The sequence below is a fragment of the Paramormyrops kingsleyae genome, chromosome 23, assembly GCF_048594095.1.
Source record: "Paramormyrops kingsleyae isolate MSU_618 chromosome 23, PKINGS_0.4, whole genome shotgun sequence".
In the NCBI taxonomy this organism is placed as follows: Eukaryota; Metazoa; Chordata; class Actinopteri; order Osteoglossiformes; family Mormyridae; genus Paramormyrops; species Paramormyrops kingsleyae.
The window spans coordinates 3,244,828-3,272,603 of NC_132819.1; the positions used below are offsets into that span (position 1 = coordinate 3,244,828).

General features: G+C 42.4%; 2 protein-coding genes and 2 long non-coding RNA genes across 4 annotated transcripts; 3 read left to right on the forward strand and 1 right to left on the reverse strand.

The window, feature by feature from the left end:
* Window positions 1–260: 260 nt before the first annotated feature.
* LOC111849402 (vacuolar protein sorting-associated protein 52 homolog) lies at window positions 261–26,269 on the reverse strand. The gene is made up of 9 exons (XM_072705940.1): window positions 26,010–26,269; window positions 25,681–25,799; window positions 25,477–25,600; window positions 24,787–24,882; window positions 24,390–24,497; window positions 24,015–24,080; window positions 23,640–23,751; window positions 23,359–23,477; window positions 261–643 (listed from the first exon to the last, which is right to left on the reverse strand). Exons 1-9 carry the CDS (start codon window positions 26,151–26,153, stop codon window positions 497–499), a joined length of 1,035 nt encoding a protein of 344 aa, XP_072562041.1. The 5' UTR covers window positions 26,154–26,269; the 3' UTR covers window positions 261–496.
* On the forward strand, window positions 7,456–8,248 carry LOC140581868 (uncharacterized). Its single transcript, XR_011984913.1, has 3 exons — window positions 7,456–7,625; window positions 8,009–8,115; window positions 8,200–8,248. It is a non-coding gene; the product is annotated as an uncharacterized lncRNA (long non-coding RNA).
* On the forward strand, window positions 13,100–14,250 carry LOC140581964 (uncharacterized). The gene has a single exon (XM_072705945.1). It carries the CDS (start codon window positions 13,352–13,354, stop codon window positions 14,108–14,110), a length of 759 nt encoding a protein of 252 aa, XP_072562046.1. The 5' UTR covers window positions 13,100–13,351; the 3' UTR covers window positions 14,111–14,250.
* On the forward strand, window positions 15,926–17,577 carry LOC140581966 (uncharacterized). The gene is made up of 3 exons (XR_011985025.1): window positions 15,926–16,019; window positions 16,360–16,411; window positions 16,948–17,577. It is a non-coding gene; the product is annotated as an uncharacterized lncRNA (long non-coding RNA).
* Window positions 26,270–27,776: the final 1,507 nt, after the last annotated feature.

The following is a 27,776-nucleotide window of genomic DNA, read 5'->3' on the forward strand; positions in this document are numbered from 1 at the left end:
AACCACCACACCTCCATGAATCACAGCTCCAGGAAAACTCTCAGCACATGTGCAAGTACTGTATGACCATGCAACAGCTGACCAATGGCATCCCCTACTTTCTTTCAAAACACAATTAAAGCACAGCAAAATACAAACTTTCTGTGAGTAAATTACCAATTATATCCATAAATACAAAAAATTCCAGTTTTCCTCCTGATCTCATCTCATACTCCTCCATTCCTTCTAAATCACACACAATTCAAACACATCAATGAATATTATTTCCTTCTTGGAATGACATTTAATTCCTGTGCACCATGAACTGTACAATTTTTCTTATGGACAGTAAATACACAGAACATGATAATGCATAGGTGAGAAATGGAGATCCACAGTGGTAAAGTCCATTTGCGGATTACAGATGTGGATTGCTGGTTCTCCCACGGATACTAATATACACGTATTCACTTTTCCATTAATCTATTTAACCTGCTTCACCCCAGTAAAATGCTATTCAGAAGTTGGGCTTGTGCTTCTTGACCTCGACCATGAGGTGGTGAAGATTAATGAGCTCTGAGCGAACGGCCAGGCTGCGGAAAGTGGGCTGCGAGAGGACCTTGTGGAAACCATGATAGTACTGGATAAGCTGAGTCAGCGCCCCCTGGTGGACAGACACATAGTTAGAAAAACAGGATTGCAGTAGCCTGCAGAATAATCTTAACAATAAAAGATTGATGGACTAGTTGGTGACAACAGGCAGAGTGAGGAGCCTCCTTTGTCCAATTCCTCATGAAAATGGCTGCTTTCGTTACTAGGGTTGGAAAATTCTGGGAATTTTCAAAGCTGGAAACTTTCCATGGGACTTATGGGAAATATATGGAATATATGAAAATTGACAGGAATATATGTGAATTAATGGGAATAAACTGGAAATGTACAAAATTGCAGGTTAGCCTATAACAGGGAACTTAAATGTAATTGAAAAAAAATCTTGATGGCATTAATAGTGATATCATTGTTTAACCAAGTACTTGTAATTATGCGTGTAAAAATACCCCAAAATAAGCATCTCCATCAAAAGACACATATTCTACGTTGTATTATTCATACAGTTTGCTTTCTTTGCAGTGTCTGACAGCCCGTGCTGACTTCCACCGAGTTCATCCATCCATCCATTATCTGCCGCTTGTCCGGGGTTTGGGTCGCGGGTAGCAGCTTCAAGAGAGATACCCAGACCTCCCTCTCCCCAGCTACCTCTACCAGCTCCTCGGGGAGGACGCCGAGGCGTTCCCAGGCTAGCCGAGAGATATAATCCCTCCAGCGCGTCCTGGGTCTGCCCTGGGGCCTCCTTCCTGTAGGACATGCACGGAAAACCTCTCCGGATAGCCGCCCAGGAGGCATCTGCACCAGATGTCCAAACCACCTCAACTGGCTCCTTTCGACGTGAAGAAGCAGCGGTTCTACTCTGAGGCCCTCCCGGATATCCGAACTTCTCACCCTATCCCTAAGGGAGAGCCCAGACACCCTGCGGAGAAACCTCATTTCGGCCGCCTGTATTCGCGATCTCATTCTTTCGGTCATTACCCATAGCTCATGACCATAGGTGAGGGTAGGGACGAAGATGGACCAATAGATCGAGAGCTTTGCTTTTCGGCTCAGTTCTTTCTTAGCCACGACGGACCGGTTAAGCGCCTGCAAAACTGTAGACGCCACTCCGATTCGTCTATCCAGCTCCCGATCTCGCCTACCCTCACTCGTGAACAAGACCCCAAGATACTTAAACTCCTCCACTTGAGGCAGTACGTCTTCTCTGACCTGAAGAGGGCAAACCACCCGTTTCCGGCTGAGAACCATTGTCTCAGACTTGGAGGTGCTAATCCTCATCCCTGCCGCTTCGCACTCGGCTCGCAGAGCATGCTGGAGATCCCCAGCAGATGAAGCCAACAGGACGACATCGTCTGCAAAAAGCAGCGAGGCAATCCTGAGGCCACCAAACTGGACACCCTCAACACCCTGGCTGCGCCTAGAAATCCTGTCCATAAATATTATAAACAGGACCGATGACAAAGGGCAGCCTTGGCGGAGCCCAACCCACACTGGGAACACATCCGACTTATTACCGGCAATGCAGACCAAGCTTCTGCTCCGTTCGTACAGGGACCGGATCGCCCACAACAGCGGACCCCGGACCCCATACTCCCGAAGCACCCCCCACAGAGCACCTCGGGGAACCCGGTCATAAGCCTTTTCCAAATCCACAAAACACATGTAGACTGGATAGGCAAACTCCCAGGCCCCCTCCAGTACCCTTGCAAGGGTATAAAGCTGGTCCAGTGTTCCACGGCCAGGACGAAAACCGCATTGTTCCTCCTGCATCCGAGATTCGACTATCGATCTCACCCTCCTCTCCAGTACCCCGGAATAGACTTTCCCAGGGAGGCTGAGATGTATCTGAGGCAGGGTTGAGGAGGTCCTCAAAGTATTCCTTCCACCTCCGGGTGATGTCCCCAGGTGAGGTCAACAGCACCCCCTCCCCACTATAAATAGTAGGAACCAGGAGCTGCTTCCCCCTCCTGATACTCCGGATGGTTTGCCAGAAGCTTTTTGAGGCCGACCGAAAGTCACTTTCCATGGCCTCACCGAACTCCTCCCACGTCCAGGTTTTTGCTTCTGCGACCGCCCGAGCCACGTTCCGCCTGGCCTGCTGGTACCCATCAGCTACCTCCGGAGACCCCCGGGCTAATAATTCCCGGTAAGCCTCCTTCTTCAGCTTGACGGCCCCCCTCACCTCTGGTGTCCACCATCGGGTACGGGGGTTACCGCCACGACTGGCACCGACCACCCCGCAGCCACAGCTCCGTACGGTCGCTTCCACAATGGAGGTCCGGAACAGTGTCCATTCAGACTCAATGTCCCCAACCTCCCCCAGTATGCAGTTGGAATTCTGCCGGAGGCGCGAGTTAAAGCTCCGGCAAACAGGAGCCTCTGCCAGACGTTCCCAGCAGACCCTCACTATGCGCTTGGGCCTACCAGGTCTGACCGGCTTCCTCCCCCAACAGCGGAGCCAACCCACCACCAGGTGGTGATCAGTTGACAGCTCTGCCCCTCTCTTTACCCGAGTGTCCAAGATGGAAGGCCGCAGATCAGATGATACGATTATAAAATTGATCATCGACCTGTAGCCCCGGGCATGTTCGTACCATGTCCACTTATGGATACTCTTATGCTCGAACATGGTGTTCGTTATAGACAAACCGTGCATTGCCCAGAAGTCCAATAACAGAACACCACTCGGATTCAGATCAGGGAGGCCGTTCCTCCTAATCACCCCCTTCCAGGTCTCACTGTCATTGCCTACGTGAGCGTTGAAGTCTCCCAGAAAAATGATGGAATCCCCCCGCGGCACGCCAAATAGCATACCGCTAAGGGAATCTAAGAAGGCCGGGTACTCCGAACTGACATTCGGCGCATAAGCACAGATGACAGTCAGAGACCTATCCCCGAACCGAAGGCGCAGGGAAACAGCCCTCTCGTTCACTGGGGTAAACTCCGTTGTTAATGCACCGAGCTGTGGGGCCACCAATAGCCCCACCCCAGCCCGGCGTCGCTCACCCGCCGCAACTCCAGAATTAAAGAGCGTCCAGCCCCTCTCCAGGAGATTGGTTCCAGAACCCAAGCTATGTGTTGAGGTGAGCCCGACTATATTTAGTCGATACCTCTCAACCTCACGCACAAGCTCAGGCTCCTTCCCCACCAGAGAGGTGACATTCCATGTCCCGAAAGCCAGTTTTGTCAGCCGGGGATCAGACCGCTAGGGCCTCCTTTGGCCGCCACCCGATTTCAATATTTCAATATTGAATAGTTCAATATTTCTAAAATTACCCAGCTGAAATTCCCATGGAAAGTTTCTAAAAAGATTCCGGAAATTTACAGGAAATTTTCCACCCCTGTGCAACCCTATTTGCAGCACACAACAGATATTACTGGTCATATTTAGGAGGAGATGAAACTCCCTGTACATGTATCATTGATCACTTTGTGATTGGTTTTATCTTGCCAATTTCTTTAAAGAAAGACTTTTTAAATGTCTTTTTTGTACACACACGACCCACTTATTATGGATAAGCACTTTGGTAAGATGTACAGCATGGTATATGTGGCTATAGATATTTTTATGATTTTCTTTAAGATTTCAGCAGAGGCTTTGGGAAGGACCTGTATGATGCTGGTGCCGTTCTTGAAGTTGTTGAAGGACCTCATGACGTCCTGGCTGAGAGCTTCCACAGACTGCTTCCAGGTGCTGGAGAAACCCCTGATCAGCTGGGTGATGCGGGCTGGGCCGGAGCAGGGAGGGGCGGCGCAGGAGAGCCGAAGATGGTGTGTGAACAGGAGCGAAAGGCTCGACATCATTATCTTATTCATTAATAAACATGGTGTAGTTCATGCCAGTGGCGGCCATGACAGCGAGTCACTCCATGTGCCACCTGCCTTCCCGGCCTCACCTTCATCATTCTTCAGCCTGTCCAGCTGTCCCTTCTCCATCAAAGCCTCGCTCTCCTTCACAAAGGCAATCATTCCCCCGAAAGGAGGGGGCAGGATCTCCTCAATGAACTCCTACCAGAAAATATCACAGACACAAAGCAACAAGATCAAGACTTTTGTTTGCATTCACAGCCGTTGCTGTTCAGTGCATCACCTTCTAAACTGTGGACAGTAAATTGATTCAGTTGTAATTTCCTATGCTACAGCAGCTGTCCCATATAATCAAATCTCCCCATTTCATTACTGGACAAATGCATTACAATTCAACTGTCAAGATCTGCAGTACTGATGAAGCCTGAAGGGGGTGCCACCCTGCAGTCCTCACCCATCTTACCTGTGTTCTGGCCAAAAGAAGCTGCTGGAAACCCTCGACCTTTACTGTCGTCAGCTGCTCTCTCCTGATGGACACGGAGGACAGAGAGGCCAACATACAAATACATACAGAGACCATGAGGATACGGCTTTATCATTGGGAGTACAGTCCCTACACCATTTACTCAATGCCTTATCCATCAATAACAATGTAATACACCATTAATTACACTTTTCTTCTGCATTCTGCTCAAGCTATAACTGAAGCATGAATTACACTGATATCCATTTGATTTAAAGAAAACATTATATGAGCAGTAATGTAAAAAAAAAAAAGTATTTCAGACGATCTAATTTATTCGTTTAAATGAACAAGGTTCACAAGACATAGGTCACCATGAGAACACTGAGCATCATGTCATAGTTGTTGATGAGGAAGATGAGCTGGTCCCGCCTGGAGGGGAACTCTGCTGCCATCTTCAGGACAAAGTTCTCTACTTCAACCTTTAAAAAAAAAAAACAATGCTCAATTTACCAGTACACTGTAACTAAGTTGCTTGAGTTTTGGGAGAGGAATGTTGTCCCATTCTTGTCAGATACAGGATTCTAGTTGCTCAACTGCCCTAGGTCTTCTGTGTCGTAATTTTCGTGTTATGATGCGCCAAATGTTCTCAATGAGTGAAAGATCTGGACCACTGGCAGGCTAGTTCAGTACCCGGACCCTTCTTCTAAGAATCCATTATGTTGTAATTGATGCAGTGTGTGGTTTGGCATTGTCATGTTGGAAAATGCAAGGTCTTCACTGAAAGAGATGTCATCAGGATGGCAGCATATGTTGCTCTAGAACCTGGATATACCTTTCAGCATTGATGGTGCCTTTCCAGATATGCAAGCTGCCCATGCCATATGTACTAATGCACCCCCATACATCAGAGATGCTGGCTTTTGAACTGAGCACAGATAACACGCTGGGTGGTTCTTCTCCTCTTTATTCCAGATGATACGGCATCCCTGGTTTCCAAAAAGAATTTCAAATTTAGATTAGTCTGACCACAGAACAGTTTTCCACTTAGCTACAGTCCATTTTAAATGAGCTTTGGCCCAGAGAAGACGTCGTGATTCTGGATCATGTTAAAATACGGCTTCTTCTTTGAATGATAGAGTTTTAACTGGCATCTTCAGATGGCACGGCAAATTGTGTTTACTGATAATGTTTTTTGGAAATATTCTTGAGCCCATTTAGTGATTTCCATTGCAGAATCATGCCTATTTGTGAGGCAGTGCCACCTAAGGGCCCGAAGATCACAGGCATCCAGTGTGGTTTTTTGGCCTTGTCCCTTATGCACAGATATTTCTCCAGATTCTCTGAATCTTTTGATTATATTATGTACTGTAGATGATGATATTTTCAACCTCTTTGCAATTTTATACTGAGCAACTTCTTTCTGAAATTGCTCCACTATTTGTCGATGCAGTATTAGGGGGATTGGTGATCCTCTACCCATCTTTACTTCTGAAAGGCACTGCAACTCTAAGATGCTCTTTTTATACCTAATCATGTTACTGACATGTTGCTAATTGACCTAATTATTTGCAAATTGTTCCTCCAGCTGTTGGATTTTTGTACCACTAACTTTTCCAGCCTCTTATTGCCCCCATCCCAACTTTTTTGAGACGTGTTTCTATCATGAAATTCAAATGTTTTTCACTTTAAACATTTAATATGTTTTATAATAAAATAAAATATGAATTTATGTGAATAAAATATGAATTTATGAGATTTCTATATCATTGCATTCTGTTGTTATTTACAATTTGCACAATGTCCCAACTTTTTTGGAATTGGGGTAGTAATATTTAAATCCCACCACCATGAAAAAAAAAATCACGCTTACAGGTATTTCTCTCTCACTCTACAATTTTGGATGAAATAGCATTAAGACAACGTAATTTACAATTTTGTGGTTAATGTTACGTGTCACTAACTTTATCCAGTATTTAGCCTTGTCTGTTAACGTTCCATAAATACTGCAATTTAGGGGGGGATAATCCGTTAAAATGCTTTAATGCACATGTTAATGTGATACTGAGATCTAATTTTTTAAACATCTGACATGTAGACAATGTAACATGTCTTAAAGACTGAAATACAATTGTAATCATTATCTAAAATTATAATAAGTCTATAAATGTGTTTTCTTACTATGGTATAACACTAAATCAACTGTTGTCTTCCAAAATTAATGTATTGGTTCCTACATACAGTAATACATCATTGATATAATATCTTTTAAAGAATAGTTATTTTAGAATGGATTCATCTATACATTTATTAGAAAATAGTTCTTAACATTGCTCTTTAAATTTATTCATGTTATATGTTTAAATGCAGATTAAACAATGCCCAGCATGCCAGTCTAAAAGGGTAATAAAACTCAAAGAAGCTTATATTCCAATAACTGTAAGTAACTTAATTTTTTTCTCATTTCTGTGATTTTATAGCTATTAGCATTATTCCATTTAATAATTACTAATGAACATATTTCTGTTTGTAGGTAAATGAACCATGGGAATTAGTTGGTATGGACCTTATTGGAAAATTACCCTTGACTGAAAAAGGCAATCAGTACATTTGTGTACTGATTGATTATTTTACAAAGTGGGTAGAGGCATATCCATTACCCTCAAAAGCAGCAGGAGATGTCACCATGTGCATTGTGAATTTTTTTTACCGATTTGGAGCACCAAAGAGGATTCTCACTGATCAAGGCAGAGAATTTGTTAATCAGGTTGGATATATGTTATTTTTTGAATAGCAAGTATGGGCATTATAACAGCACACAAATATCTTTTCATTTAAATTTTTCTGGTTTGACAAAGAGGAATGTGAAGTAGTTTAATGCAATATTAATGAAAACATTACATTTAAGTTGGAAATCGGAATAATTTTTATATTGAAAAATGTTCAAGAATAGCCTTGTACAGTTCAGATACATATTCATTCAGGGTTTGACTGAGAACAATATTGTCTGGATAAAACGTATATCAAAACCAGAAAATTATCTACATTATCAGCAATAAAAAAAAACAACACTGTATACTAATTTTGGTTGGAAATGTCACCAAAAATGCGAAGTCCACGGTGTTATTTTTCCTGCTTGTCTTTCCCTAGCTAAACAGAGAAGTATGCACCTTGTTTGGTATTGAGAGAAGTCTCTGTTCACCTTACCACCCTCAAACTAATGGACTGGTGGAACGGATGAATGGTACTATACAGAGGTAACTTCCTGTTTGCATGACTTATTTAAGGTATTACACTGCATATTATGTGTAAACTCCTGAAACTCCTTCTGTTCTCTTTAGAACCCTTTCAAAAGTTTGTGATGAAAGACCCACATTATGGGACACCTATCTTGATATCAGGACCAAAAAACAACTGACTACAATGTTTTCCCCATACTTCCTTATGTTTGGCAGGGAGGCTTGTTATTTTTCAGAGGTCCCAGAGTCTTTTGATGTGAGTATATTTGTGGTAATAATTTATATTTCTCAAAACATCTGTTTCTTCACATTGAAACATAGATATTATAATGATAACCTAAAAGTATCGGTGATGTAAAAGTAATGTTATTTATTTATTATTGCCTAGATTAATGAAACAGTGGAGACAGTTTTGGAGGACGAAATTGTCAGTCCTGCTCTTAAAACTCAGGACCTAATATTCAGTGCAGTGAAGAAAAATATGACAACAGCAAGGGAAAAAACAAGGAGAAGAAAGCTGGGCCTTGGGGCTACACCACAAAATCTTAAAATTGGCGACAAAGTTCTCAGGAAGAATGTCAGGAGTCTGGAGAGAAAAGGAGGAAAGCTTGACAAAGAGCTTCTGGGGCCATTCACAATAACCTCGATTGAAGGGAAGAATGTGGACTTGGTTAATGAGAAAGGGATAAAGTTTCTCAAAATTAATTTGGATCATCTGGTTCCATATATTCAAGAACTGCCACGTGTGCCTCACAGACTTCAAAAAAGTTTCTCACAACCTCCAGCACCCACCCCTAAGGACCCACAGTCTCCTGCACCGACCCTTCAGGACCCACAGTCTCCTGCACTGACCCTTCAGGACCCATAGTCTCCAGTACTGACCCCTCAGGACCCACAGTCCCCTGCACTGACCCCTCAGGACCCACAGTCCCCTGCACTGACCCTTCAGGACCCACAGTCCCCTGCACTGACCCCTCAGGACCCACAGTCCCCTGCACTGACCCTTCGGGACCCACAGTCCCCTGCACCGACCCTTCAGGACCCACAGTCCCCTGCACTGACCCTTCGGGACCCACAGTCCCCTGCACTGACCCTTCAGGACCCACAGTCCCCTGCACTGACCCCTCAGGACCCACAGTCCCCTGCACTGACCCTTCAGGACCCACAGTCTCCTGCACTGACCCCTCAGGACCCACAGTCCCCTGCACTGACCCTTCAGGACCCACAGTGTCCAGTACTGACCCCTCAGGACCCACAGTCCCCTGCACTGACCCTTCAGGACCCACAGTCTCCAGTACTGACCCCTCAGGACCCACAGTCCCCTGCACTGACCCCTCAGGACCCACAGTCCCCTGCACTGACCCCTCCGGACCCACAGTCTCCTGCACTGACCCCTCAGGACCCACAGTCCCCTGCACTGACCCCTCGGGACCCACAGTCTCCTGCACTGACCCCTCAGGACCCACAGTCTCCTGCACTGACCCCTCAGGACCCACAGTCTCCTGCACTGACCCCTCAGGACCCACAGTCCCCTGCACTGACCCCTCAGGACCCACAGTCTCCTGCACTGACCCCTCAGGACCCACAGTCTCCAGCACCGACCACGTTTTCCAAAGTTGAGAAAAGTAGGTGATACATTTATTGTATAATGCTGTATTATTTTCATTTTAAGTTATTTAATTGTAAAAGGTTTAAAGGTTTTTAAGTGGCTCTTAACATTGTGTGTCAAAACTTTGGCAGGTGTCAATGCAGCTTGGTCAGGCAAAGCTGAGGAAAAGAAAACTTTATTGCTCTCTAAGATTGGTTCCTATAAAATATTTAACTGGGATATAGCACGGATTGCACCTGGGAGAGAACTTGAGAGTGAGGTAGGCCAGTCACACATGATTCAGACAATATGACTCTACATGAAAATATATCAGTGTCATTAAAAATGTTGTCTGTCTTTCCAAAGGTTATAAATGGATACTTATTTGCACTGATTAGGCAGCATAACCAAGAGAGAGCTGAAAAGGCATTTCTTATTGATTCATATGCCATGACCAAGGTGTGGCGGGGATCCTACAGAATCCTTACAAAGGTGCAGTATCAAAGTAACTGACAGTCTTTCATAATGAAAGCTCTGAATGAGTATTGTATTGTATTGTATGTGTATTGTATGAAATTTTCAGTTGAGACAGTGCTGTTATGGTCTGCATAATTTAGGTGGACCCAAATGAGTTCAAGTTGTTTCTGGGTGTTATTGGGGAGCATGGACACTGGACTCTTGCTGTAAGTAGATATACACAATTATGACACATTAAATAATATATAATACAACATTTCCATACCCTTGCCCTTATTATGTTATGTAGTACTGGGATACTGTAAGTACCTGCTCTAGTTGAGAGATCATTTCTGTCTCTTCTTCACTTCTCCACACACAACCAATTTGTAATCATTAATTTATCTGCTGTTTTTTTTTACATAGATTTCCTGTCAAATTATCTGCCTCATTTGTTTCAGTTTTTGGCTTTTGACTTTATTGGCTGCAGTCATTCTGTAGCTTTATTTGCATAAATGTATTTTTATGTTGCAAGTACACATCATTTAGTGTTTATTTCTGACTATACAGTATATTTTTTGCACCGTGGTATTTGTTTCAGGCCATATACCCATCTATAAAGAAAATCATCTGGGGGAATAAAAAGAGAAGATCCACAAATGCCTTGACAGCACAAGGTACCAATTACAGATATTGTCTGTCCCATTTGACAAATGAAAGACACACACGCATACATGCACGCACACACATACACACATAAGAACATAAGAACATAAGAACTATACAAACGAGAGGAGGCCATTCGGCCCATCGAGCTCGCTTGGGGAGAACTTAACTAATAGCTCAGAGTTGTTAAAATCTTATCTAGCTCTGATTTAAAGGAACCCAAGGATTCAGCTTGCACTACGTTATCAGGAAGACTATTCCATACTCTGACTACACGCTGTGTAAAGAAGTGCTTCCTTAAATCCAGTTTGAAATGTTCTCCCGCTAATTTCCACCTATGGCCACGAGTTCTTGTATTTGAACTAATGCTGAAGTAACTATTCAGTTGAACAGCATCCAAACCTGTTAGAATCTTATAGACCTGGATCATGTCCCCCCTCAGTCTCCTTTGCTTGAGGCTGAACAGATTTAGCTCAAATAACCTTTCCTCGTATGACATTCCTCTAAGACCAGGAATCATTCTTGTGGCCCTACGCTGCACCTTTTCTAAGGCCGCTATGTCCTTTTTAAGATATGGTGACCAAACCTGTACACAATATTCTAGGTGAGGTCTCACCAAGGAATTGTATAATCTTAGCATTACCTCCCTTGACTTAAACTCCACACACCTGGAGATATACCCCAACATCCTATTGGCCTTTTTTATTGCTTCCCCGCACTGGCGAGAATGAGACATGGAAGCATCAACATACACACCAAGGTCTTTCTCATAATCAGCTACCTTTATTTCAGTAGGTCCCATAAAATACCGGTACTTTATATTTCTGCTCCCTACATGGAGTACCTTACATTTGTCTATGTTAAATTTCATCTGCCAGGTGTCAGCCCAGTCACTAATTAAATTAAGATCCCGCTGTAGCTGCTGAGCCGCTAGTTCAGTATCTGCTACACCACCCACCTTGGTGTCATCTGCAAACTTATGCATGTTAGCATTTTCTGAATGGTTCTTTTGCACTTTTAACTGAAGTTTGCAATTATTTAACTGGTTATATCTGTTAAACAGCTATTTAATTTATTTGATGTTGTTAACTTTAAAAGATTTATTAAAATAATGTATAAAATACCTAAGCTTATTCTTCTTAAAAAACAAACAAACAAACAACTAAATTCATTTGTTTACATTTTCCCCCGGCACTGGGAAAATCCATTCCCCCCGCCTTACTGGCTGTGGGAGTATGAGGGGTAGCTGAAAGTTATTCAAAGACATGTGTACCTATAGCAGAGTTAACACAAAGAGCAGCATGTTTTAGAAACACTGTCTTTCTGATTTAAGTAGGGGGAACAGATTTTCCCGGGCACTGGGAAAATCCGTTCCCCCTGCCTTACTGGCTGTGGGAGTATGAGGGGTGGCTGAAAGTTATTCAATGACACAGGAACCTATAGCAGAGTTAACACAAAGAGCAGCATGTTTTAGAAACACTGTCTTTCTGATTTAAGTAGGGGGAACGGATTTTCCCGGGCACTGGGAAAATCCGTTCCCCTCATCTTACTGTCTGTGGAAGTATGAGGGGTGGCTAGAAGTCATTTAGATATGATTAAATGCTTATAAACTATTGCTATCAGTACTGAGGCCCAGAGTTGCTGCATGCCTGTTTTAGCAGGGGGAACTGAATATCCTGGATTTTAGGAAATAGTGTTTCCCTTTCATATTTGTGCGAAGAACCACGTGAGATGGCTGAAAGTCATTCAGGCACATAACTGCATAATGTAATAATGAAGTTGTATTATCAGTATTGAGGTCCAGACTTGCTGTGTCTGCTTTATCGAGGGGAACCATATATTCCAGCCTTAAGCTAATAATGTTCCCCTTTCGTATCTATACGCAAACGTATTGATGGTTTCATGAAAAGTGATTCAGCCATTCATTTCCATGTACAGCGCTGTCAGCAGTAGTTAAATGTAACGAGTAAGTTGCCTACAATTACGCCATAATTAGAATAAACAATATTACGCAAAGAAGTATTACCAGCGATTGAAATAGTTTCAATTCTTTAAATACACAAATATCGAAAAGACAGGCGATGTTTTTGCATAAATAGTTTGTTTCCCGCAGCACACTAAAGACATTAAGAAATTAAGATATGAAAGAAATAAAGTAAGACATTAACACGACAGCGAAACCGTATAACTACGAAGCAGCGGGTGACGTCGTGATTTCAAATCAGCGCGCGACAGGGGGAACATGGGGAAACTGAATTTTCCGTAACCCATGTTGAGCGTGTGTTACGTATTTTGTCCCTTTGCGGTAAGTGTTGATACGTGTTTCAATGTTCTATAGAAAGATACATCATCACCGCATTGCACAAAGGGATGATTCGTACAGAAAGTGAAAGTATCTGTGATACAGCCCAACCCCTTTCCGTGAAACTGCATAAGTACCGACGGGTTTAAGAGTTGCTTTGCTGTCCAAAACGCATTTGTCTCACTCAGCCTGAACCCAACGCCCAGAAGTTTTAGAAGCCGTAACTTCAGAAATTCAGCATCATGCCGCCGCACCATCTGGCCTATGAGGCACTGTCAGCCCTTACAGGACATGACATAAAACCAGTTAAAGACTTTTGTCCCATTCGTTCGGGAAAACCAGCACCAGATCTTCTAACCCATCTGGAATTCATCCATCACGCGTTGTTTGCAAGTGACCATCATGACTTGGATGGATTGACCAAATTCTTTGTTGGTCAGCGATCCACTGAGAATGTATTAATACGCAAGGAGCTGTTCGTACATGAGGAAGAGTTCTTCGACCCATGGTACGATTTTGACTTCACCCATATAAATGATGGAGCAACTCAGTTTAAACGAGGGAATGAGCTGTACAAGAGGCCCTGTGGATGGAACCGAATCGCGCTGAAAGTGCTAGACAAATACAAGGATGGAAACGAATGGTTGGGAACCGGACCTGATGCCTGGCCCGTCTCCTACCACGGCACCTCAATAGAGGGCGCCAAGGGAATCATCGAGAATTACTACAAAAGTGGCTCAGGTAAGGTTCACGGAAGAGGAATCTACTCAGCACCAGAAATAGAATCGGCAATTTTTTATTCTTCGACTTTCACCGCGAAAACAACAAAAAAGACCTACGAAGTCGTTCTGCAGAACAGAATCAACCCCCAGAAAAGACAGTTTACCAAACGGGCTGACTACTGGCTGGTGCCAGTTCCAGAAGGAACACCTCAGGCTGATGAGAAGATAATAGTGCAAAGTGCCATCCGTGCTTACGGTCTGCTCCTGAAAGAAGTGTGAGATGAAGACACTGCTCTAGGATTCTTTTGAAAATAAGGGAAATGTCTGTGGTTTAGAATTGTGGAATTCCTGTTCATGTTAGGAAAACTGTGAATTTGAATTTGAAAGAGCATTATAAAAATGTGGTTGAGCTAACTGTACCTATGTGACGTTTTTGCAGAAGTTTGCGTTTTATTTGTTTGTATGTGTGTGTGTGTCCTCTTTTCGGTGACTTGCTATATCAGTATATTTTAGTTCGCTTTTTTGTAGTATACTTTAAGTGAAACAGGTGCGTACAAACCCGGTAGCACGTGGACTGGATGCTTCTACAGGATTGAAAGTGTGACACGGCAGGGTGAATGTCACAAGCTATTTGTGTGTATACATGCTATTATTAATAGTAATATTACCATTATTGTTACTACTAATTAATTTAAGATAATTATCGTTATTCAGATAAATGGGACGGAAAAGCATATTACTAGATGTTAAATACTGTAATACTATTATTGAGTTTGGGACCGAGAGGCGGGGGCCGCTGTTATCGTATTTTTATAAAGGGATTGTTTAAAAGTGCTGGATAGTACTGTTCAGGAAAGTCTCAGATTGTAGCGAGCAAACCGCTGGTACGATAGCAAATGTCATTTCAGCAGCTTACCGTCGCCATCTGGCAAGTATTGTGTATTTGCTCAGAGAAACGGTAAAGGAAACAATGTAAAAGCACAGGAAACATACACTTATGTCAAAATGTAAAACCTGATGTTAAAATATGAGGTTGTTATGATGACTCAGGAAACAGAACTGGAACATTTAGGAACATTTGACTGTAGAAAATTGTAATTGATGATTGTAGATAGGGTTGCCAATCGTCCGTTGTAATCCAAATCGTTATATGGGACGATCCCGCATTATAAGGGATGTCCTAACAATATCCTAGTAGATCCAATAATAAGTGTAACTGAAACTTGTACAATGTTATTATTGTAACAAGTATACTCACTAGAGCACCTTGTCAAAGTTCGCTGCCACCACCTTTTTTTATTTAAAGAGGCTGGGGAGGTCCAGCCAAATAAGGACGCCAAAATATGAGAAAATCTTTATTAAATATTTCTCCAGATTACAACCCCTTCCCGAGGGCTGACACACATCTCACCAGGAATGATACAACCGCAATTCCCCCCCCACTCCACTCAGAATCCAAGTGTGCAGCACAGCAAGCTTAGAATCACAACACTCGTGCAAACCCTTACACACGGCAAACAAACCATTCCCGATGCACCTTCTAACCCCGCCCTCCTACTCACGACCGTAATCCGGGGATAAAATTCATACACACATACATACTCTCATTCATTCCAGATATACAATATTAAAAGCGGTTACTCCCCTGGGAAGAAGCACACCCGGCCCCCCCGCATTCTCCAGGGAAGGGGAAGTTGGGGTTCCTTGATCAACAGGGGTCGTTTTAACCCGCTGTACCTTGCTGCCAGCCTTTTAAATCACGATGCCTATCCTTCAAAACATTACCCCCCCCCGTAACTAACTAGCTTCATCCGCGGCCGGTCTACCACCGGCGACGGACACACCACAGTTTGCTGACAGCTCTCCAGCACCCCAAAGTTTCTCTACAAAACACCGAACAAAGAACACTCCCCCCCCCCGAAATAGACGTCCTCTTTATAACTCCCCCTCCCCTCCCCCCACCCCCAATCCTAATCACAGGTGTTCCCCATTAACATCGCAAGGAGCGACCACGCCCAGAGCCGTTCACTACATTATGTTAACTGCTGTGATAAGAAGCTTGCAAAAAATAAAGGAACATCGACGTATCCCACCAAACATGAGACGTCCATCAGACGTGCAGATCATGTCTAGATGGAGTCGGTCGGTCCAGAACCATATCTGGATGTCTACACAACGTGCAAATCAGGTGCAGTATCTGCACGTCTAACTCTGACCCCTCTTGGACGTAGATATGTAGTTCAAGCTGAACGTCTAGGTAGGCGACTTTTGGACATTTGTAGACAGATTGTCAATTCCATGTAAACATTGTCAGCGTCAATTCTGGTGCCTATTGTAGCTCATGCTGTTGTAATTTTAATGTTTTAAAATGTCCAAAAATAAACTGCTACACGTAAGCAAATCCCATAATCACAATTTGCCGATGCACGTCCGGTGTGTGGTTTGGCCAAGTTCTGTTGCCGTAGCGCTAAAAAAAAAAAAAAAAAAAAAAAAAAAGCCGACACTGTCGCGCATGCGCTCTTTTGCAGTAAAACGGTTGTGAGAAACTGCATGTCGTTGTGGACAAGTTTAAAGTTTAAGGTAAGTAGTATTTAGCATTGTTTAGTTGTATACATTGTTTAATAATCGCATTGCTGACTTTTTTGCAAACCAATATGTCCACATAATTAATCTGAAGGTAAGACACATCTGTACATATGGAACTCCAAAGTGTTCAAAAGTATTATGAAATATATGAGAATGATATATATTGTGAAATACAGCTCATTATTGTGAAATATATTGCATTCTGTTATATAAATTTACTTATTGTGAAATATGATTTCATATATTTTTAGCAGAACGACTTCCATTTTGCAGTAAAGCGGGAAAAGTAAAGTATTTCATCATTCAGCGTCATGAAATGATGAAATAATTAAGGCATCATGAAATGATGAAAAACGTCATTATGAAATAAATACTGATTTTGAAAAAATATATATACATATTTCACAATAAGAAGTAGTGCTAGGCGATAAAACGATCTCGATTTTTTTTATCGATAAAAAAATGAGGATGATCACGATGATACACACAGACTATAAAACTCGATCAACCAAGTTGGCTCCGTTTTATAGAATGCGCTGAGACATACAACTTCATGGCCTATCGAGCAGAGGTTTACTGAACGCTAGCAAAACAGCCAAAAAAGAATCAATGGATGCGTTCTACTTGGGCTTAGGTCTGTCTGCAGCTAACGCGACGTGGAACGCGATCTGCCGGCGGCTGCAAGGGTGGAGTATAAACTGACTGCAGCCAAGTCGGACTACTTATACTCCTCGTAGTCTGTGACACCTGACTGCAATGGCAGCACTACCAGAAGGGTGTAGATAAATCTATACAAAAATCACCTGCATGCACATTACTTCTTTTACAATAACCAACTCCTGATACAAACTGTTAGCAGTGAATAAAATTATTGCGTATTGTGGCTCTGTGTAAAAAGATAGCTGCCAGGAAAATTATCAAATACATGTATTTCAAGGATTCAAAGTTACTATTGTCATGTACTCAGTACAATGCAATTCTTACTTGAATGCCTTCTCAGACTGGACGATTAAACCAAATAAAGCAGCGCAACATCACAGTAACTATGTGTATTGTGTATTGAGTGAATTATTGATGTTTAAATTCACTTAGTTTTTGGTTTAAGTGTATTTATGTGTGTTATCATCTGATCTGATACTCCCAATAAAATGTATTAAGAATGCTGTGTGAGACTTTTTGTACTGAATTTGCTTAATGATGCTAGGTTATTGGGGTGAAACATAATATGGTATTAGAATATATAGTGGGGATTATTTTGTAATGAATAAAGCTGTAAATACATAAATTATGTCTAAAGTAAGTCTATTTGTGACGTTAAAACGACGTCTACACCGACCATTTCCAGACTGTTTTTTCACCTTATACAGACGTCTTATAGTTGTCATAACTGAACATCCAGAGAACGTCTAAAAAAGACGTCATAAAAACTTTCATTCTGCACCCTCTGAAGACGTCTTTTCTACGGTAGGCCAAGACGTCTAAAAGACGTCATTTCAACGTCATATTGTTTGCTGGGATATGGCTGTCCCGTGTCTTTATTCAATAATACGGATACAGTATTCTGTTACTGATAGTCACGCACTGCGCCCGGTCCCTGCTGTCAGCTGGCTGGCGTGAGATTTTTAATTTGTGACAAGTCTGCAGACACATTTACATCTATGTAACAGATTTATTACCTTGTAAATAGTCTGTGGGGTTTGCGAACTACCCGAACACTTTGGATGTAGCTCATTTTAGGTTTGTAATATGACAATATATTAGATTCTAACAGGTTTGGATGCTGTTCAACCGAATAGTTACTTTAGCATTAGTTCAAATACAAGAACTCGTGGCCATAGGTGGAAATTAGCGGGAGAACATTTCAAACTGGATAGAAGCACTTCTCTACACAGCGTGTAGTCAGAGTATGGAATAATCTTCCTGATAACATAGTGCAAGCTGAATCTTTGGGTTCCTTTAAATCAGAGCTAGATAAGATTTTAACAACTCTGAGCTATTAGTTAAGTTCTCCCCAAGCGAGCTCGATGGGCCGAATGGCCTCCTCTCGTTTGTATAGTTCTTATGTTCTTATGTTCTTAATATAGATTTGCAGTAAGATTTCTTGTGTGAGGGTGAGAGTCTGAAAGCGTGAGCGACACGGCAGATGCCTGAGACTTGACAAACCTGCTTCTGGTGTTTGTTAAACTTTGTTGGATGGAGAACACGGTGTAATATGGGGCTTATTGCACCACGGGAAATGTACTGTGCTTCAGTGAAACTGGGGAAAAAAACACTGAATGGGAAAGCTGGCGCATAACAATATATCGATGTGTAGATTCAGCCCCGCTACCATGATAGGTCGATAGGTTGGTAGATAGATGAAACTTTATTCATCCCGAGGGAAATTTAGGCATCAAGTAGCTCAAATACAAACAAATACACACAGTAACATATGGTATCATACATAACACACAATAATAAAATAACTCAGGATTTCTTAGGTATAGAGGGTGCGTCTATGTATGGCGTGCAAATGGTCAATACCTTGAGTAGTCAAAGAGATTATCAGTGCAAGAACAATAGTTGCTATTATACAAAATAAAAATGTGAATTTAAAAAATATAAAATATAAGAAATACAAAAAAATATTTAAGCTATATATATACTGTATTAAATATACATTCTCTACACTATAATATAATACATAACAAAATATATATGAAATATATTTAACATTAAAATGTGAAATATAAATATGTTTGTATAAATGTAGTCTATAAAATATACGTACTCCATAAAATATGTATTATTAAAAATAAAAATACAGCGTAAACCCTTATAGTGATCAAAATTCAAGATTCAAGGTCTGTTTATTGTCAATACAACAATATACACAGTATACCACGTATTGAAATGTTGTTCCACACAGGTCCCCCATGGTGCGTTATATAAACATTTTTTTAAAAAAAACAAAACAGAAATTTCACATGAATAATAAATTCTAACTACATTTTTTTGAATAGAATACAAAGTGGTCATGTGCAATTAGAGTGCAAAAAGACAAAGACGTGCCAGTTATAAAAAGTGCAAATTTGGCATGAGGTAGACATGTTTGGCAGATAATTCAGTTGAGGTGTGCAAATAAGCATAGTGTGACCGTCCAGATTGTAGTGTTTCTGTGTTGTGGGTTTAACATTCCTTTGGTGGCAGTATGTTGAGAGCTCTGACTGCTTGAGGAAAGAAGCTTTTGCAGTGTCTGGCAGTTAGGCTTATATGGATCAAAAAGCTTGGGACAGAATCATTCCTGTGCAAATAGTGTTTAAATGATTATAGTATTCAAGTAGTCCACTTGCAGTGTTCATTTTGGGTTTTTTTAATACATGGCAACATATGGAAAAATTAAACTACGATACTTATTTTTTTGATAGCCCCACTTTGCCTTGCGGTAACCCGTCTTCTTCTGTCTAGCTACCTGCTGCGTGCACAGAAATCATAATGGGAAAAAGAAAGTCATTTTCTCACAATGAAAAATACAGACTCATCGAAGCTTATGATAAACTGCCAAAACCGGCCAACAAGATGTGTATTTCATACACATTACTGTACTATAACGTATTTAAATGATATAGTTCAGTAATTTAATTTGTTAGGAAAAAGAAAAAAAATAGGTTATAATGATCATTCGCTTATAGCAATGAATTTCACCCAGACCTATACGTGATCAATATAAGCGGTTTCCACTGTAATGTCAAAGTAAAATTACTATACAAGATATGAAAATAGACATTCGCAATTTATGGGGGGGATAGGCATGGTGTGGACACAGAAGTAGCCTCATGCATAAAAGTTCATTTCACTCATCTCTGTGACGTGTTGTAGAGCTGTATGGTCTGAGGGATAAAAGAGTTCCTCAGTCTGTCTGTCAAGCAGGACAGTGACCGCAGTCTGCCACTAAACAGACTCCTCTGCCTGGAGACTATGCTGTGCAGGGGGTGATTGTCATTGTCCATGATGGTCAGCAGTTTGTTGAGGGTCCTTCTCTCTGCCACTGATGTGACGGAGTCCAGCTCTGTACCAACCACACAGCCAGCAAGATCCCCCAACCCCCGCCTGTCTCACAACCACGAGCCCAGAACCACGTCTTGATTCTTTTTCCCTGGATTACAGTCCGTATAATAAAACCTCTTGCACCTTATTGATCTGCGTCCTCTGTCTTCACGCAACCCGCAACGTGACATGATGTTCCTTTTCCTGATACTGCATTCCCAGCAGAACACAGCATAGAAGAGGACACTGGCAATGACCAACTGGTAGAACATCAGCAGCAGTTTCCTGCAGGTGTTGAAGGTCCCCAGCCTCCTCAGGAAATGGAGCCAGCCTTGGCTGTTCCTACAGAGCGCCTCTGTGTGTGCTGACCAGCCCAGCTTGTCATCCAGGTGTAGCCCCAGGTACTTGTAGGTCCTGACTACTAACACGTTGACCCCCTCGATAGAGACTGGTGACAGAGGGGGTCCAGACCTCCAGAAGTCCACCACCATCTCTTTAACCTTGGAGGTGTTCAGTTGCAGATGGTTTGACCTGTACCATCTCACAAAGTCCTCCACCAGGCTCCTGTACTCCCCCTCCTGTCCATCCCTACTGCACCCCACAATTGCTGTGTAGTCTGAACATTTCTGCATGTTAGTATAGACCAGGTAATAGTTTATTGTAAGGAACCTGCTAAGTATGGGGATTAGGGTGATTTGGGTGAAGCTGACTTGGGGAAGCAATAAAAAAGGCCGATAGGATGTTGGGTTACATCTCTAAGTGCGTGGAGTTTAAGTCAAGGGAGGTGATGCTAAGATTATACAATTCCTTAGTGCGACCCCACCTAGAATATTGTCTGCAGGTTTGTTCACCATACCTTAAGAAGGACATTGCTGCCTTGGAAAAGGTGCAACAGAGGGCTACAAGAATGATTCCTGGTCTTAGAGGAATGTCTTATGAGGAGAGGCTAGCTGAGCTGAATCTGTGCAGCTTCGAGCAAAGGAGACTAAGGGGGGACATGATCCAGGTATACAAGATTCTAACAGGTCCTGATGCTGTTCAGCCAAATGGCTACTTCAATATTAGTTTAAGTACTAGAACTCGTGGCCATATGTGGAAATTAGCAGGAGAATATTTTACAATGAACTTGAGGAAGCACTTCTTTACAGTGTGTAGTTAGAGTATGGAATAGTCTTCCTGCTAGTGTAGCGGAAGCTAAAACCCTGGGTTCCTTTAAATCAGAGCTAGATAAGATTTTAACAACTCTGAGCTATTAGTTAAGTTCTCCCCAAACAAGCTTGATGGGCTGAATGGCCTCCTCCCATTTGTAAATTTCTTATGTTCTTACCATTGGCCCCAAATTTCCAAATGGCACAGAACGGCAAAGCTCTGAGTTGGCCTATTTCCAACACCATTGACTTTCAGGGGGTAGACCTCTGCTTGCTTTAGTGGAATCAAAAAGTATTTTTCATGAAAAAATACAAAAGTACACCAAACAGGTCTCTCTCTAACGAAGTACCTGTTTGTCTCGTCAGCCCCAGGTAATCTACCATTTTCTCTTTGATTATAGCCTCCATAACTTTACCAGTTATACAAGTTAGACTGATTGGCCTATAGTTTGACAAATTACTTCTATCCCCTTTTTTGAAAATGGGCGTTATGTTGGCATGCTTCCAATCAGAAGGTACCACACCTTCAGATAAGGATTTTTAAAACAGTAATGTTAAGGGTCGGCAAATAATATCCCTCATCTCTTTTAACACTATAGGTAAGATGCCATCAGGGCCCTGTGATTTATTTATTTTGAGCTTTGCTAGGCTTTGCAAAACATCAGCTTCAGTTATATATATATTAGTTATAGACGATGTTGGATTAGTAATAAGAACTGGTAAGTTACTGGTGTCCTCAACAGTGAATACTCGTGCAAAACTATCATTGAACTCATTTACTATGTCAATGTCATTTTCAATTATAAGACCCTTACTATCCTGCAGATTAGTAATTTCAGCTTTTAGAGCTCTTTTAGAGTTAAAATACTGGAAGAAACTTTTAACGTCATCCTTAGCTTCCAATGCGATCTTCCTTTCGACATTCCTTTTAGCTCGTCTAATGTCATTTTTTAATTCAGCCTGTAGATTTAATCTTAACAATAAAAGATTGATGGACTAGTTGGTGACAACAGGCAGAGTGAGGAGCCTCCTTTGTCCAATTCCTCATGAATTCGTTACTAGGGTTGGAAAATTCTGGGAATTTTCAAAGCTGGAAACTTTCCATGGGGCTTAAGGGAAATATATGGAATATATGAAAATTGACAGGAAAATATGTGAATTAATGGAAATAAACTGGAAATTTGCAAATTTGCAGGTTAGCCTATAACAGGGAACATAAGTGTAATTGAAAAAAAATCTTGATGGCATTAATAGTGATATCATTGTGTAACCAAATACTTGTAATTATGCGTGTAAAAATACCACAAAATAAGCACCTGCATCAAAAGACACTGTTTAAAAGTCATATTCTACGTTGTATTATTCATACAGTTTGCTTTCTTTGCAGTATCTGACACCCGTACAGACTTCCACCGAGTTCAATATTTCCAAAATTCCCCAGCTTAAATTCCCATGGAAAGTTTCTAAAAAGATTCTGGAAATTTACAGGAAATTTTCCACCCCTGTGCAACCCTATTTGCAGCACACAACAGATATAACTGGTCATAAGTAGGAGGAGATGAAACTCGCTGTACATGTATCATTGATCACTTTGTGATTGGTTTTATCTTGCCAATTTCTTTAAAGAAAGACTTTTTAAATGTCTTTTTTGTACACACACGACCCTATTATGGATAAGCACTTTGGTAAGATGTACAGCATGGTATATGTGGCTATCGATATTTTTATGATCCTCTATAAGATTTCAGCTGAGGCTTTGGAAAGGACCTGTATGATGCTGGTGCCGTTCTTAAAGTTGGTGAAGGACCTCATGACGTCCTGGCTGAGAGCTTCCACAGACTGCTTCCAGGTGCTGGAAAAGCCCCTGATCAGCTGGGTGATGCAGGCTGGGCCGGAGCAGGGAGGGGCCGTGCAGGAGAGCCAAAGAAGGCGTGTGAACAGGAGCGAGAGGGTCGACATCATCATCTTATTCATTAATCAACACGGTGTAGGAGTTCATGCCAGCGACAGCGAGTTACTCCATGTGCCACCTGCCTTCCCGGCCTTACCTTCATCATTCTTCAGCCTGTCCAGCTGTCCCTTCTCCATCAAAGCCTCGCTCTCCTTCACAAAGGCAATCATTCCCCCGAAAGGAGGGGACAGGATCTCCTCGATGAACTCCTACCAGAAAATATCACAGACACAAAGCAACAAGATCAAGACTTTTGTTTGCATTCACAGCCTTTGTTGTTCAGTGCATCACCTTCTAGACTGTGGACAGTAAAATGATTCAGTAATAATTTCCTATGCTACAGCAGCTGTTCCATATAATCAAATCTCCCCATTTCATTACTGGACAAATGCATTACAATTCAACCGTCAAGATATGCAGTACTGATGAAGCCTGAAGGGGGGCGCCACCCTGTAGTGCTCACCCATCTTACCTGTGTTCTGGCCAAAAGAAGCTGCTGGAAACCCTCCACCTCTTTACTGTCGTCGGCTGCTCTCTCCTGAGGGACACGGAGGACAGAGAGGCCAAGATACAAATATATACAGAGAGCATGAGGATACGGCTTTATCATTGGGAGTACAGTCTCTACACCATTTACTCAATGCCTTATCCATCTATAACAATGTAATACACCATTAATTACACTTTTCTTCTGCATTCCGCTCAAGCTATAACAGAAGCATGAATTACACTGATATCCATTTGATTTAAAGAAAACATTATACGAGCAGTAATGTAAAAAAAAAAAGTATTTCAGATGATCTAATTTATTCATTTAAACGAACAAGGTTCACAAGCCATAGGTCACCATGAGAACACAGAGCATCATGTCATAGTTGTTGATGAGGAAGATGAGCTGGTCCCGCCTGGAGGGGAACTCTGCTGCCATCTTCAGGACAAAGTTCTCTACTTCAACCTTTAAAAAAAAAAAAAAAAAAAAAAACACAACAATGCTCAAATTACCTGTACACTGTAACTAAATCCCCTATTTGAATTTCATCAATGAAACTTTGACAGTGTTTAATGCTGAACAAATTGGCTATGAATTTGCATGGTTAGGTGAGGTTGTGAGGCTTTATCTACAACCAATCTGGCAGAGGTTTGGGTTTCACTTAAAAAAAGCTGCGTAGGTCAGAGAGGTAACACCACACTGCTGTACAAAGGTCTAGGGTGTCGGGTTTCACCCCAGTTGAACAGTGACGTACCTGCAGCTGACCAAGCAGTGCGTTGGTCCTCTCGTTGGGAAACGTCTGGTTGATGCTGACGATGGCAGAGGAGAACTCAGCATAGCGGCGTGTGATCTGGAAGAGAGAGTGTGGATCGGCGTGTTAGCCGAACGTTGTGGCAGTGTGTAAAAATGTGTCGAGGGATGGAGTGTAGTATACCCATGCTGAGCGTAGTACATACTGACATAGCAAATACAAATGCAGATTGCAGTATATATACCGATAGCTGAGGCTTGATTTCAAGTATTATATATATGGAGGACAGGGAAACGTATCAAGTTTGGTGTGTGAATATAAGTACATAGTGAGCTGTATACATTTACAGTTACATATTTAGCAGGCACTTTTGTCCAAAGTGACATTAAAAAACGAGGCAAATAACACACTGCAAACAGGCATGTCGTCAAGAGAGTCAACTGGACATAAATGGAGCAAGGCTGAGCTTCCAATGAATGCTCAGGTATGAGCGTAAGCAGTATTACAGCAGGAGCTACACAACAGCTTCTAACAGAGCAAGAACCTAGTAAAACTATTCAAGGACCAAAAGTGTAATATAGCATTCAGGGAACATAAAGAGGCATCAGGCGAGGAAAGGAATTCATGGAGCGGATATGTCTTGAAGAATATACAAATACAGTATGAATAAATGTAGCGAGTATTGATACTGACGTAGTGAGGCCTGGTGTCCAGAACGCCCAGCTTCTGTGGGTCGGTGTCACGGATGCTCTGGATATTCATCTCCAGGATCATCTCAAACCTCGGCCACAGAAGCTCCAGCACGGCCTCCCAGTACCTGCTCCGGGAGAGAGACATGAGGGATCGCTGCACTAGGAAGCAGCCGCGCACACAGACACACGGTGTTCAGGCACTGACTTGTCCATAGCGGGGATGTTCCTCTTGGCTGTGATGGCCTTGAAGCGAAGGATGATGTGGATGCAAAGGAATATAGCGATGCTGTCGTAGCAATCCGACACGTAAGTGGACATGCTTTTCTGGGGGGAGGGGGGTCCGAGAGAGAGGAAGGTGCTAAGAATATGCCAACCACCACTGGCAGCTTTTAGCCTTCGCCATCGCTGTCCACCTCATCATCATCATCATCACAATGACTTTTACAGACAGACGCCTTCCTAGCTTTTGCTCCTCATCATATGGCATATTTGTCAAAGATTAATTCAGCACCGCAAGGAACGGGATCCTCCTACCAGGAACATGCTGAGAGTCTTTCCCATGATGCAGTTGAAGAGGTCCAGTGCGGAGTTGCCTGCCACCATGAAGAAGTCGGACAGGAAGAGGAACTCCCGGCAGTCGTTGTCCAGCAGCACGTAGTGCTGGCTGCGGAACAGCATCTCATAGGGGTACTGAAAGCACGTGGGGGGGACTGTGAGGGATCAAAAACGGGAGGACATGGACAATAGGGGAGGACACAGGCAGCAGGAATGTTCAACACTAATGACCAGTCTAGGGCTGACGAGACAAACAGGTACTTAAATACAAGGACTAACAAGGGGCAACAAGCAACAGGCCACGTTAGGGAGGAGACAGGAGGGTCAGGTGTGCAGGACATGTCCTTGTCTGAAGGTGCCTGGCCCCTCCACTTAACAACCTAATTAGCCCAATCACAGTTTTTATTTCCCTAAATAAAATATGCAGTTATGGCAGATGATCACTGGGAACTCGCCTGGTCTGGCACACCTGAGTGTTGACTTAGCACACAAAAAATAATGAGAAAATGTGTGAAGGAACAGGCAGAAAAAGGTGTAATGTTTGAAAGGAATATATCTTGGCTCCCTGTGGCTAGAAGAAGGGATCTGAGTGCCTCAGAGAATTCTGGTTCCTGGGCCTGCATCAAGTATCTATGCATTTTACTGTGTGTTTCCTACTTTTCGGCAAAGTTGTCCTGCTTTTTCTGGGCACAGAAATTTCTATGCAGTTTATTACAATCCCAAAAGCAATAAGGCACAGTGCAGTCGATTTATGGTCCTGGCATGAGAGAATGTTCTCATCAACCTTTTAATGAGGCTTTTCTTCATCATAAAAACCAATAATAACAACTCACACGAGAGCAATTGCAACACTAACTGACCCATGTTCCCGAAACAGCAGCCCCTGTGGAAAGTTGTCACATTGCCCTTGAGCTGTGCCTTTAATCACACCTCCAGATGCATCATGGGATATGAGGGACAATCTGCTATAAACACTACCGTCAGCATGTGGCGTAATGCTGTCACAATGCTTTTTTTCAGTACAAAAAAAGTCCCTCAAGTCATGCCATTGACCCTACCAGTAAAAAGACTGTATTCAGGAAACACAGGGCATAACAATACAGGCAGCATAATCCTCAGGAACCTCCAGGTGGTCCACATTTTCACTCCCTCCTAGCTTTCAGCCAATCAAGAACAGCGAATACCTGATACAAGTGTGTTGGGAGCTGGGAGAGAACAAAAATGTGGGCTGTCTGCGAGTCCCCACGTAGCACTCATTTTACGTTTGTGTGTTCTCAACATATTTCCTTGACAGGCCCCACGCTCTGCAGGACTCTATACCAGGGGTGAGCAATCTTCTCCACAAACGGCTGACGTGTATGCAGGCTTTTGCTGTAACTCCCTACTTAGATTACTAATTAGAGGACTGATTGGCTGAAGAGTCCTCACACCTGGGTTTGAACAGCTGCCCTAAAGGTTATCCCAAAAACCTGCATGCACACTGGCCCTTTGTGGATAAGATTGCCCACCCCTGCTCTATACTAAATAAGGCTATGGAAGATGTGCTTTTAATTCATTGTAAGAACCAGCATTCCATTGCTGTTATGGTCTAACCGGTTTAAGGGATTGATCAACAGTGTATAACAGAGTAGCATTCATGTTTGTGGTACTCCTAAGTTACTGCAGGAGAAATTCTTAAAATCCCCATCACCTTTTTACAAAAGTCTTCCAGTGTATTTAGTGACCAGCCCAAACTGGAATCCCACA